This window comes from Lipotes vexillifer, unplaced genomic scaffold (assembly GCF_000442215.2).
Source record: "Lipotes vexillifer unplaced genomic scaffold, Lipotes_vexillifer_v1.1 scaffold238, whole genome shotgun sequence".
Classification (NCBI taxonomy): Eukaryota; Metazoa; Chordata; class Mammalia; order Artiodactyla; family Lipotidae; genus Lipotes; species Lipotes vexillifer.
In genome coordinates, this window is record NW_006785665.1 from 2,561,585 (window position 1) to 2,574,208 (window position 12,624).

Consider the following 12,624-nt stretch of genomic DNA (forward strand, 5'->3'; position numbering starts at 1 on the left):
ACTCTGGATGCTTCTGTGCGAGGGTTTTTGAATGAGATTTACACTTAAAATAGGAGTAAAGCAGATTGCCCTCCATAATGTGGGTGGGCCTCATCCAATCCACTGAAGAACTACATAGAACAAAAGACTGACCTCCCCAGAGAAGGAGGGAATTCAGTGGCAGATAGCCTGTGGACTTGAACAGCAACGTTGGCTCTGGCCTGCTGGATTCTCTCACTGGATTATGCTCATGTGGGCTGGGACCTGGCCCTCTGCCCACTGTTCCCAGCCCCAGTCAGGAGGAAGTCAAGACAGAGTGAGACCCTGCAGATACTGGGTTTGCCAGCCTCTACTCCTTCATGAGACAAGACCTTAAATTTCACGGATATATCTCCTATTGCTTCTGGTTCTCTGGAGAACCCTGACTAATACACCTGTTTTAGTGAAATGAAATGGGGTAAAATGAAAGAGAGGTTAAAACAACCTGCTCAAGATTATAAGGGAGGACTGCCCTGGTGGCGCAGTGGTTAAGAATCCGCCTGTCAATGCAGGGGACACGGGTTGGATCCCTGGTCCGGGAAGATCCCACACGCCGCGGAGCAGCTAAGCCCGTGTGCTACCACTACTGAGCCTGCGCTCTAGAGCCCGCGAGCCACAACTACTGAGCCTGCTTGACACAACTACCGAAGCCCGTGCGGCTGGAGCCTGTGCTCTGCAACAAGAGAAGCCCCCACAATGAGAAACCTGCGCACCACAACAAAGGGTAGCCCCTGCTCACCGCAAATAGAGAAAGCCCACGTGTAGCAACGAAGACCCAACGCAGCCAAAAATAAATAAAGCAAGAAAGAAAAAGGAAAAGATTATAAGGGAAGGCAAGGCTGGAGTTGAAATCCAGATCCATTGGTATTTGCCTTGATGCTTAACCAACATGGTTACAACACAGCATCTGATCCCTGCCACCCCTGACCTCATCTCCTCACACTCTTCCCCATGCTCCTGCATCCCACTCCTGGCTTCCATGTGTCCCCTGTGCCACCTCATGGCCTTTGCACATGCTGTTTCCACTGCTTGGAACAGCCATCCAGCAGTTAGCTACATTTCTGTGTCCTTCACCTCATTCAAGTTTCCATTCAAGTGTCTCAGAGACACCCTTCTGACCACGCTATATCACATGGTACACTGTCACCCTTTAGCCCCTCACTTAGCTATATTTTTCTTCCCAGTACTTCTCACTACTTGATATATTAAATATTTGTTTGTTTCCTGCCTGTCTCCTACCATTTCATTGAAGCAGTTTGTTTTCATTGCAAGCTTCATTGAAAGCAGAGATTTTGTCTCTTTTGGTCATTAGAATACTGCTTGATGTATAGTATAGTAGGTGCTAAATACATGTTTGTTAAGAGAACCAAGAACCCCACTAGCTACACACCATTGTCATACTTTGAGCTCTTTGCTAAAACTCAACTTCCAGCCTGCATTAACTCCAAACTGCTGAATCCTCAGAATCAGCCGAATGTTTCTGTCAGCCACCAGCCCTGTTCCTGGATCCTTCCTGCCTCAGGCTATCGTCTTTTCCCATCTTGGTCTCCTCTAGTTCACCTGATTCATGCAGACCCTTCTCCAATCAGCAGCACAATCTCTGATGCACTATTTCCCCTGAAAGCCCGGCTGTGATTTTGTCTGTATGTGTTTTACATGTCTGTCTGTCCTGTCACCCCAACGGAGCTGTGGGTGCCCGGAGGATGCTTATAGAATCAACACAATCTAATCACCTGGAACCTTCCTCAAGGACCCAATAATCACCATGGCACCTGCTGCCTGACAGGACACACACAGGCACACGTGGGGACCTCCCACTTCTCTAAGGGGGGAAGATGCTGACCTGAGGGACCAAACCCAACACAAATACTTTTCTTTTAAACATCTTTATTGGAGCATAATTGCTTTACAATGGTGTGTTAGTTTCTGCCTTATAACAAAGTGAGTCACCTATACATATACATATATCCCCATATCCCCTCCCTCTTGAGCCTCCCTCCCACCCCTCTAGGTGGTCACAAAGCTCGGAGCTGATCTCCCTGTGCTATGTGGCTGCTTCCCACTAGCTAGCTATTTTACATTTGGTAGTGTATATATATGTCCATGCCACTCTCTCACTTCGTCCCAGCTTACCCTTCCCCGTCCCCATGTCCTCAAGTCCATTCTCTACGTCTGCATCTTTATTCCTGTCCTGCCCCTAGGTTCTTTAGAACCATTTTTTTTTTTGTAGATTCCATATATATGTGTTAGCATACAGTATTTTTTTTATTGTTGCAAATGTATTTTCCCAAATTTCTTACCATTTATTTTATAATTTTGTCCTTTATTTTATTTTTATTTTATTAGGTAATCTTTTTTCTTGAATTTTATTTTATTTAATTTTTTATACAGCAGGTTCTTATTAGTTATCTATTTTATACATATTAGTGTATATATGTCAATCCCAATCTCCCAATTCATCCCACCACCACCACTACTTTCCCCTCTTGATGTCCATACGTTTGTTCTCTACATCTGTGTCTCTATTTATGCCCTGCAAACTGGCTCATCTGTACCATTTTTCTAGGTTCCACATATATTGTTAGCATACAGTATTAACACAAATACTTTTTTTTAACATCTTTATTGGGGTATAATTGCTTTACAATAACACAAATACTTTTAAGGGGTCTTTCTTAGGTAGCCTGACCCTGGCTGGCCTTTCCAGCCTCACTTCCTGCCACTCCACCATGAAGCAGTCTTTGTGCCAGAGACAGACACAGAGGGTTACTCACAATGAACTCTCAAGCCTCCTTGCCCTTTTTTTTTTTTTTTTTGCGGTAGGCGGGCCTACTCACTGTTGTGGCCTCTCCCATTGAGGAGCACAGGCTCCGAACGCGCAGGCTCAACGGCCATGGCTCACGGGCCCAGCCGCTCCACAGCATGTGGGATCTTCCCGGACCGGGGCACGAACCCATATCCCCTGCATCGGCAGTCGGACTCTCAACCACTGGGCCACCAGGGAAGCCCTCCTCCCTGCCTTTGTTCAGGCTTTCCCTTGGCTTTGCAAGCTCCGCCCTCAAACACCACCTGAATTCTCTTACTCATCTTTCCAGTATCACCTTGGGCTTTAGGGCCTATTTGATAGAGGCTCATGCCTTTCCTGAAACAGTCAATCCCTTACTCTGTGTTGTATGTAATTTTGCATATTCTCCCATCTTTAGTGCCCTTTAGAATAAGGGCTCCACGGGAATTTCTTGGCTGTCTAGTGGTTAGGACTCTGTGCTCTCACTGCCGAGGGCCTGGGCTCAACCCCTGGTCGGGGAACTAAGATCCTGCAAGCTGCGAGGTGTGGCCAATAAATAAATAAAATAAATAAATAAATAGAGGGCTCCAGATTTGGAATTTGTCTCTCACTGAAACCAAAGCTTGCCAAAGGTGGGACTTCCCTGGTGGTGCACAGTGGTTAAGAATCCGCCTGCCAATGCACGGGACACAGGTTCAAGCCCTGGTCCAGGAAGATCCCACATGCCGTAGAGCAACTAAGCCCATGAGCCACTGCGTGCCTAGAGCCGGTGCTCCACAAGAGAAGGCACCTCAATGAGAAGCCCATGCACCGCAGCGAAGAATAGCCCCTGCTCGATGCAGCTAGAAAAAGCCTGCGCACAGCAACAAAGACCCAACACAGCCAAAAAAAAAAAAAAGCTTGCCAAAGGAGAAAACTCCAACAAACGTGAGAAAACTGAAGCTCAGAGAGGTTAAGTTACTTGCCCAAGGTCACATAGCTAAGTAAAGGAAAGAGGCAGGACCCAACCTCAGGACATCTGGGACTCTAAAAGCCCAAACTTTTAACCCCCAAGCTGTACTCCCTTTCATACCCTGCTATAATCATGTGTACTTGTGGCCTGCTGTAGCTGCAGAAGGGTAACGGTCTGTAAAAAGATTGAAGAGAAAGGAGTTGGACCATAAGAATCTGCTGGCTTTCGTCCAATGCTATCCAAAGCCAAAGACCCTGTGTCCAGTAGATGGGAGTCTCTGGAGTAGTTATATTTCCTGGGACCAGGACAGCTGGGTCAGTTTCCCTGGAGACCATCAAATGCTAACCTGTCCTTCCCTCTGCCCCTTATCTTACATTTATAGAAGCCCTCTGGGTTTCCCACGCTATGCTTGGTCCTGGAGTTACAATGGTCCTGGGTAGCCCAAGCAGGGAAACAAAACACCTACAGCTCAACATGGTAAGTGCCATCTATAAAAGAGAGCCTGTGGGAGCTCAGAGGAGGAAGATGGTGTCCAACCCTGCAAGACAGGGTCAAGGCCCAGGAAGGCTGCTTGGAGGACGTGATGCCTGAGCTGAACATTAGAGAAATATGTACCCACATTTTCTTGTGGCATATTTAGGGTTTCACTTTTCACATGAAGTTTTGTTTAATGCACTGCGAATTTATTTTAGTATAAGATGTGAGGTTGAAATATAACTTAATTTACTTTTTCAAATGGTAAGCTTGTTGCAGATTTTTTCAAATAATCCATCTTTCCTCACTGGAGATGCCATTTCTATCATACGCTGAAATGGTGTATGTTTGATCTATTTCTTCACTTTTTATTCTGTTCCATTGATCTAGGTAGGGAGATGCTATACCTTAGTGGCAAAGTTTGCAGGCTCTGCAGTCTAGTCTGACTATCTGGGGCATACCTGTTTCTTCATTTGTGAAATGGAGATAATAATAGTACCTACTTCATATGGTGGCTGTAAAGATTGAATGAGATTATGCACATAAAGTACTCATTACAGTGCCTGGCACAGAGTAATCAATCAATGAATGTCAGCTGCTATGACGATCCCTATCTGCCCATTCCTATACCAGTAACCCAGAAAGGTGAAATTACTAAGCATATAGCTTTGAGTCAGATGGGACAGTCTGCTACTTACTACCCTGCATGACCTTGGGCAAGTTACTTACCTTTTACCTTCTCTCCGCTTTGGTTTCCTCATTCATACATGGGGATATAAAAGTACCTACTGCAGCCTGTTGTGAAAATCAAACATGCAGTGTCACAAAAGGCATGACACATAATAGCCCCTCAATGAATGTTTAATCTTCTGCTGATTATTATGACACTATAATTTATTTTCTGTCTTTATGTATTGCAGGGCAAGCCCCTTCTCGTTATCTTTCACCAAAAAATTTTCTGGGGAGTGGCAATCTTTCAGGGCCACATCTATTGTGGGTGAATAAGATAGAATTTCTGGATCTGCAAGGCTGATGCCTGGCCCCTGAACTGGGTTGAAAGTCGCTGTGACTAGTGAGGTCTTGAGTGGGTTACCAGTAGGATTTGGGGGAAGGGAGTGGAGGTGGGCCTTTGAAGCTCATAGAGCAGGTTTCTAAAAATATTTTAATTTTGCCTTAATTTTTACTTTAACAAAGGAACTTGCATAGTTTAAAAGGCCAATTATATATATTAAAAAAAGGCCAACTAGTTCTATAAGGCATTCAATGAAAAATAACAGTCCCCTGCTCCATTCTCCTACCCACTCCCTACACATACACTCCTCCATAAACCACTCTCAAGTTTCTTGGCTGCTTTTGGGGGTACTTACCTCTATATATTTTTTGTTTGTTTTTTGGGCAGTGCTGCACGGCTTCTGGGATCTTAGTTCCCCGACCAGGGATTGAACCTGGGCCACAGCAGTAAAAGCAATGAGTCCTGACCACTGGACCACTAGGAATTCCCAATATTTCTAAATAACAAGTTCATATTATTATTATTTTTTCTATTTTAGATATAATCAATTGACTGCCTGCCATGGAAAATGAGGATATAGTTCTGTCTAATCCTGACTCTCCCCATATACTCCCCTCCCCCACCCACTCAATTTAAATATATTCCAAATTTTAGTTAAGTCAACACTTAGTGTTTACACTATTATGGCTGTGAAAATATTCTACACAGCTGAGTTATGTAGTGTTTGTGCTAAGACTCTGTGGATCTGTAAAAACTGGTTTTATTAATTAACATCAGGGACATGGGGTGAGAAACTTTGTTCTCGAAAATCATACAGTCACAAATTTTCTGTTTGAAATCAAGCAGTGAGAATGGAACATCTCACTGTTGCTGGAGGTTTAACGCATGTTGATTACTTTGATACAGAGAAGCAGCCTCGATTTCCAACCTAGGTGCAAAGCTTCAGATTTTGGGGTTTTGGACGTAACATTGTACAATTATCTTAATTATGTAGTTATCTATTACATAATTATCTAAAATTAGTTAACTTTGTAGTTTCCAAGTGGATTCTCAGTTCACTTCTCAGTCCAGGCTGTTGTTAACTCCTTCACTTACATCTGTGCTTACCTTGAACCTGTCAAAATACTGCTTCATTTAAATATCACCTGAACTCAACCACTTCCCATATCCTGTAATGACCTGGCTTTTTCCTTTGTTTGATGAGCGGCTCCACAGTTCCTCTGATGTGTGCTCTCTCTTGCAGCAGCAAGTGAATAAACCTAACTGTCCAACTACAGTTATGTTCTTAGTGGTCTTTATCAGACAGGCTTTTATAATTCTCCTTCCTTTCTTTTATAACTCTTTGTTTTCCCTGAAGTTAATAATTGCCTGACCTTTTCTTTCACTCGGTTTTCTATATACCTATCATGAGTTCATCCCCCAAATTCTGAAAGACGTATACACCTTCTCTTAATACCTTAAACACATCAGGTGATTCCTCTGTCCCCACAGCTTTTTTCCCTTAAAGACACCCTCTTGGACTTCTGGCTCCAAGTCTTACTGGTTGCTCCTCTGAGTTTCTCTTTTGAAATATGACAACCTCTGTTCCAACACCTATCTCAGGGCACCTATCTCAAGGCACCTGTTAGTTGTCAATGCATCTGCTTTCCTGACTCCTGCTTTCCTCCTTCCACCCCAGAAGGGTCCGTGTCTTGACATCTCTATTTCTCCAAAGTCTGTCGTGACGCTCAAGAAACGTTCCACTGAGTGAATGAATAAAAGAATAAATAAGTGAATAAATGAATGAATGAATGAGTGGAATTTTTGTGCAGGAGAAGTGAGTTTAAGAGGAACGATATTACATTCCCATCTAGTCGCAAGGTTTAAGCGTGTCCTCAGGCTGTCTACAAGCCCCACGCCAGCTTGGAGCGGGGTCTCGAGGGAGGGAAGCAGCACCGAAAGCCCTCTGGGCCCAGGTCGCGGCAGCAGGAGCGAAGCCGGCTGAGCACAGCCTACGTCAAGTCCGCGGCCACGAACCTGCCAGACGCCGCTCGAGGACTACAACTCCCAGAAGGCCGCGCGGCGGCGGAGGACGAGCCGTGAGGACTCCGGACGCTGACGTCGGAGCCGTGCGGCTCAGGGAAGACGCTGGGCTAAGAGGTAAAGTGTAGGAGGAGGGCTGAGGGTTGAGAGTGGAGGGCGGAGGGCGGGAGCGATGGAGGAGCGGCCCTGAGGTTAGGTGGTACGGAGCGGGGGGGTGAGGTAGGACAGGGAATGGGTCTCAAATGAAGAGCGGGTAGCGGAGTGTCAGGGACCTCGAGCTCTGCTTCCTCTTCCCGCAGTGACCATGACGAAATTAGCGCAGTGGCTGTGGGGGCTGGCGCTCCTGGGCTCCACCTGGGCTGCTTTGACCACGGGAGCCCTGGGCCTGGAGCTGCCGTTGTCTTGCCGGGAGGTCCTGTGGTCACTGCCCGCCTACTTGCTGGTGTCCGCCGGCTGCTATGCACTGGGTACTGTGGGCTATCGCGTGGCCACTTTTCACGACTGCGAGGACGCCGCCCGCGAGCTGCAGAGCCAGATCCAGGAGGCCCGAGCCGACTTGGCCCGCAGGGGGATGCGCTTCTGACACCCTAACCTCAGTCCCGCACGGACAGCCTGCTCTCCCCTCCCCCATTAAAGCGCCAGTTTATTTTCTGACTTTGGTTTGAGTATGGAGTATGGATGATGGGAATTGGGGATTCTGTGTACCAGCTGTTGATACGTGAGAGGTAGAAGAGCCACCTTCCTGAGGCTCTCTCAGCCTTTATCTTTGCATTCTGCTGGTACTTCCTCCTGTTTGCTCCGAAGGAGGCAAAGACGCCCTTCTCAAGATCTCTCAGAATGGAAAAGTCATTTCACTTTCCTGGTCTTTTTAGCCCTGTTAGGAAGGACTTCTTGAAGCCTATTCTTCTTCATAACATCCAAGCTCTGTTCTTTTTAAGGCCTTCTTTTACGTCTTTACAACTTCTTGGTTCTTTCAGATATTCTGAGCCAACCCTACCAGCCCAAGAGTAACTGTGGATCAGACAGTTCCCATCTACCCTTCACCAAACCAGGCAGGTTTACTATCCCTGAACAGAGAACGAGCCTTGATGGGCAAGGGGTAGGGAACAGTTTATTTTAAGGCACATTCTAAAGATTTCCCCCGACCTCCCAAATTAAAAAATAAAATCTTGAAAAAAAAAAAAAAGTGATTCATCTCCCAGGTTCCATCCAGTCTTCTAAGTAAAGCCCTTTCTTTAGTCCCTGGATTCTCAAAGCAGTTCTTTTCCTTTACCACAACGCACTTCACCAGTGGAGGTGACCAGCAGGAAGATATGAAACAAGGTTTCTTTGGTAGTAGGTTGGCATTAAGGTGCCCAGTGGTCAGGTGAACTCCCTCAGGTTTGTAGAAGTTGATAGTTCCTGTCTTGCTCCTGGGGGTATTTCCAGAAAAGCCAGAAGCGAATGAAGCTCGTGAGGATTCCTGGAAGGTTGGGCACCTGAAATCACAAGGGCTGCTATGAGGAGAGGAGCTGATTTTCCACCTCGTGCACCTGTCACCCCGCCCCTGTTCTGCTTACCACAATGTAGGGATCTTTTAATCGAAACCCATAGAATGTCCAGGAGGCAGAGGTGAGGAGGGTGGCAATGGTGAGTGAAAAGGAGAGACGTTGGGTCGATTTAGTACGAATGACCTTGGCCTGTGGGAGAGGATGAAGGACACTCCTAGCAAGGCACACAGTAAATCTCCCACCTTGCCTAAGAATTTCCTCAGAAAAAAAGTCAAACGTCCTCCCTGATCTTCTGCTACCCAACCTTTCCCTCCTGCCGCCCACTCACCCAACTCTACTGCCCCGTCTCCTTCCTGGATTTGGGTCTTTCCTTCCTCTGGAGTATAAGCTACAGTCTCTGGCTATGGGAGACTTATCTTCCTTTCCTCCCTGGACACCCCCACTCACCAAGTCAGCTAGTGGTGAGAGGTACATACTGATGGTGAAGACACTGCAGAAGAGGCCCAGCTGCTGAAGCCGGGTCTCAGTGTCGGGCACCAGGAGCCAAAAGTAGCCAAAACCCAGGACAAGGACCCCCAGCAGGGTTGCAGTCTGAAGGAGCACAGCATGCTGCAGAGGAGAGAGTAGCCTTACTTCTGGATGTACCAGGAGCCCTCTCTGACTCTGCTGCTGGAATTAATTCATCCTGCCCTCTCCCATGCTCCAGTTGGGGAGCCAACCTTTGCCCAAGCCTCCAGTATTGCACTTGTTACATCCTCTTTCCCACCAGTGGCTTGAGCACATGTCTGATCCACGCACAACCCTGGAGGTTTCTAGGAGAGGGAAAGGTATCTTTTTTTGGTGAGCTTGCTGCACAGAGTAGGAGCTTAATGCTTGTGTGAATGGGGAAGCAGAGCGGATCATTTCACTCTCAGCCACTGGCACTGACTTTGAAGGAACTATGGAGACAAAATCCCTTTCCACTCAGTTTGTTGGGCAGCAAGGCACCATCAGGCTAGGCAGAGCTACCAGCTTTGCCAGAATGGGGGACAATATGTGAGTCTCAGTAGGCTGGCTTCATGGCGGAAGGAGGACTGCAAGGCTGGAGGGGTCTTCCAGGAAAAGTTGGCAGTGCCAGCCTGTTATAGTCTTCTAGGAAACAGTGTTTGCCCTGCCAGCAAGGCAGGGCAGGGCATGCAGCAGAGGAAGGGGCTCTACCTTCCGATGGCAGTAGTGCAGATACACCAAGATATACAGGGTCTGAAGCACAGCACCCACGGCGTTGACGACGATTAGCGTCCAGTTTCCCTTCAGGGCCCCATAACTCAGCCAGCTCAGGTTACTGCAGGGTGGAGGGCAGGGACATTCGCCCGCGGGGTTGAGTGTGAGCGGCGGACCCGAGGGGCCTCGTCCACATTCCTCCTCACCCCTCCCCAACCTCCCTCAGACAGCCTTTCCCGCCGCAGGCATCGCCCCTCTCACTTGACATCCGTGGTGAGAAAGGGCAGGAACTGGACACTGTCCACACTCCGGGTCATCCGCATGTGCTTGAGGTCCGAGCTGTAACGGGGACCCGAAGACAGGGGGGAGAGGTGGAAAGGGAGGACCAGGCTGCTGGGGCGTTGAAATCCCCGATGCCTGTCATCCTTTCTGGACAACTGCAGACCCCCGGCCCTACCCTCAGCACCCTGGCCTTCTCCCTCAGGTAAAGTGACCAGCCTTGCTCTTGTACCCCGGCCCTCTCGACCCGATTCCACTTTGACCCTAGGTTCCAGATGCAGCCTGGGGCTGCGGCCACGTCTCTGTCCCCTCTCACTCCTTTCCTGACTTCCTGGTCCTGCCCCAGCCCAGCCCGTCCGCGCTCTCACAGGCCGGTGGAGAACATGCCGAGGGTGAAGAGCACGCAAGCTCCGGAAAGAAGCGAGTCGGCCAATCCGCCCGCCTCCATCCCTCCCCGAGTCGGATCCCGAGCTCGGCGCCTGCGGCCAGCTAGCAGGAACCGGAGACCGCGACGCCGGAGCCCCGCCCCTTTGCGCCCCCGGCTCCGCCCCTGCGCGCTCGGCCATCCCCCCGGAAACTGAACCGGAACCCGGCCCACCCCTAGAACTTCAAGCCGGAGCTCAGGCCCCGCCCCTGCGGGGGCCTGTCCCGCCCCTGCGAGGGCCTGTTTCGACCCCGCCGGCCCGCTGTCGGCTCGCAGGGTTGCCCGTTTTTCCGTTGCTCTCGGTTTTCTGGCCGGTCTCCTTCCTAAGGCTCCGCGGATTTGTCCCCGGCATCAGCCGCTCCACACTCTCTGCTTACTCCTTGGATCACCCAGACCCCCAGCCTCAACTCACTTTCCCACAGGCCGCTAGCCTACGTGGTAGAACTCAAAAGCTTGCTACCCGGACTTCAACACGCTTTCACGGAGGGCCGCAGCTCAGAACTTCAGTTGCCCAGGGATTGGGAGATTTTTCGCTGTTTGCTGAAGCCTCTTTCCAGTCTCTTCCCTAAGTAACAGGGACTGCCAGGAATCACCAAGTCTGTGAGATGCCCTCCCCCTTCAGCCATACTGCCGGCTTTCCGTGACTTGGCCAATCCACTGGACAAACGTATATCACCGACCCCGCCTAGTCCAACCAACTTGCTGCCGGGAACTTTCCCTCCCAGCCTCCCACACATGTCTGCTGGTGGGGCTGTGGGGCGAGCCGCATGCCTCAGCTGGCAGGCGTTCCGAACGGCTGCCCTGACTCACCCAAGAGCCTGAGTACCTGAACAGTACGCCAAAGCCCAGCGCTGAGAGGGTGCGAGTGGGGCGGAGGTTGGACAGGAGGAACTTCCAGAGTGGAGTGCAGCCTAGGACCCCACTGCTGTGGGGAGAGACTGCTGTGGGGAGCACTCCTGTCCTGGACAACCCTCAGAGGAGGAAACACCCCACCCTTGTGGGCTGGTGAGGGGCATGTATTCTTTTCAGAGAGAGGGGAAAAAACTCAAACCCAATTGCTACTGACATAGCACAGAGCCTAGCAGCAGCAGGGACTCAATGGTCATAAATTAGGATGGAAGGGCAGAAAAGCATGTCCAAAAAAACATACACATTGCTTTATTTTGAGACAAAGAACATTGTATAAAAAAACTCCAGTTGTAGAAATCAGCAGACACACATCTAGTTCATATACAGATTCTGTACTTGTGGGCCCTGCCCTTCAGGCTACAGTCAGTCTAGGCACAGACTCTGTGCACATGGGCACTGCCCTTATAGCTACACTCTAAGAACAGGTTGGCACAGCCCCCCTGCTGGCACAGCTCTGTGGAGTGATGCCCCAGGGTGGGAGAGGATGTAGTGCCTGGCTACAGTCCTCTCCGTGGCACCTCCACAGAGAAACGTCCTGGGGGAGATGCTGGGTCAGCCCAAGCATGTTGCCTCTCCTGTCCCTGGCTCCCAAGCAGGAAACTGTCTCTTGCTTTTCCTTCAGAGCCATCCTGGCTCTCTCTGGGAGGGACATCTTTGCCAAGCTCAGTGTCCATCCATGTGAGCCCAAGCCCCTTTCAGCTCGGCTCCCACAGTGCCCTTCTTAAGAGGCCATGTCCGCACAGCTCATTTCTTTGGCTTAAGGGCAGGAATGAAGGGGAAAGGACTGTCTCCACTTCTTTGTCCATCCCTCTGAGGTGGAGGCGAGGATGGCACTGTCAGGCTTGCTGACCTCCTTTGGGTTGAAAGCTTTAATACTGACCCGTTTTGACGCTGCTGGGTGGCAGCTTGTGCGTGTGGTAGGAGTGGTTCCCAGGACTAGGGCTTTGGGAGGGGCCCCAGGCAGGTGAGGGAGGCCCGCCCTGCCCCCTCAGCCCAGTTCCAGTTCTTACAGTGCATGCGGCATACACCTTCATAGTGTTTGCAGCAGCAGGGATGGCA

At 49.5% G+C, this 12,624-nt stretch overlaps 3 protein-coding genes across 5 annotated transcripts in view; 1 reads left to right on the forward strand and 2 right to left on the reverse strand.

Annotated features, from left to right (window-relative positions):
- Positions 1-7,329: 7,329 nt before the first annotated feature.
- Positions 7,330-7,915, forward strand: DPM3 (dolichyl-phosphate mannosyltransferase subunit 3, regulatory). The gene is made up of 2 exons (XM_007457959.1): positions 7,330-7,380; positions 7,563-7,915. Exon 2 carries the CDS (start codon positions 7,568-7,570, stop codon positions 7,844-7,846), a length of 279 nt encoding a protein of 92 aa, XP_007458021.1. The 5' UTR covers positions 7,330-7,380; positions 7,563-7,567; the 3' UTR covers positions 7,847-7,915.
- A 462-nt stretch (positions 7,916-8,377) lies between these two features.
- On the reverse strand, positions 8,378-10,680 carry SLC50A1 (solute carrier family 50 member 1). 3 transcript variants are annotated; one of them, XM_007457961.1, is made up of 6 exons: positions 10,601-10,680; positions 10,215-10,292; positions 9,951-10,074; positions 9,201-9,362; positions 8,823-8,942; positions 8,378-8,741 (listed from the first exon to the last, which is right to left on the reverse strand). In XM_007457961.1, exons 1-6 carry the CDS (start codon positions 10,678-10,680, stop codon positions 8,640-8,642), a joined length of 666 nt encoding a protein of 221 aa, XP_007458023.1. In that variant the 3' UTR covers positions 8,378-8,639. The 3 variants fall into 3 exon arrangements, with proteins under 3 accessions (XP_007458023.1, XP_007458024.1, XP_007458025.1); XM_007457962.1 differs by lacking the exon at positions 10,601-10,680 and having other exon boundaries at positions 9,201-9,344; positions 10,215-10,286; XM_007457963.1 differs by lacking the exon at positions 9,201-9,362 and having other exon boundaries at positions 8,640-8,741.
- Positions 10,681-11,742: 1,062 nt separating this feature from the next.
- The window catches only part of EFNA1 (ephrin A1), a 6,530-nt gene continuing 5,648 nt past the window's right edge, over positions 11,743-12,624 (reverse strand). The window contains exon 5 of the mRNA XM_007457960.1: positions 11,743-12,624. This exon is cut by the window's right edge and continues 101 nt beyond it. Within this exon, the coding sequence (XP_007458022.1) occupies positions 12,502-12,624 (123 nt within the window). The 3' untranslated portion in view covers positions 11,743-12,501.

Excerpts from the sequence above, each read along its gene's own strand:
- SLC50A1 (XM_007457961.1), bottom strand. The coding sequence starts at position 10,680 with ATGGAGGCGGGCGGATTGGCCGACTCGCTTCTTTCCGGAGCTTGCGTG. Across the intron at positions 10,075-10,214 it reads TTTCTCACCACGGATGTCAA|TAACCTGAGCTGGCTGAGTT; the intron begins GTGAGAGGGGCG and ends TCCACCCTGCAG. Across the intron at positions 9,363-9,950 it reads TGCACTACTGCCATCGGAAG|CATGCTGTGCTCCTTCAGAC; the intron begins GTAGAGCCCCTT and ends TCTCCTCTGCAG.
- DPM3 (XM_007457959.1), top strand. The coding sequence starts at position 7,568 with ATGACGAAATTAGCGCAGTGGCTGTGGGGGCTGGCGCTCCTGGGCTCC.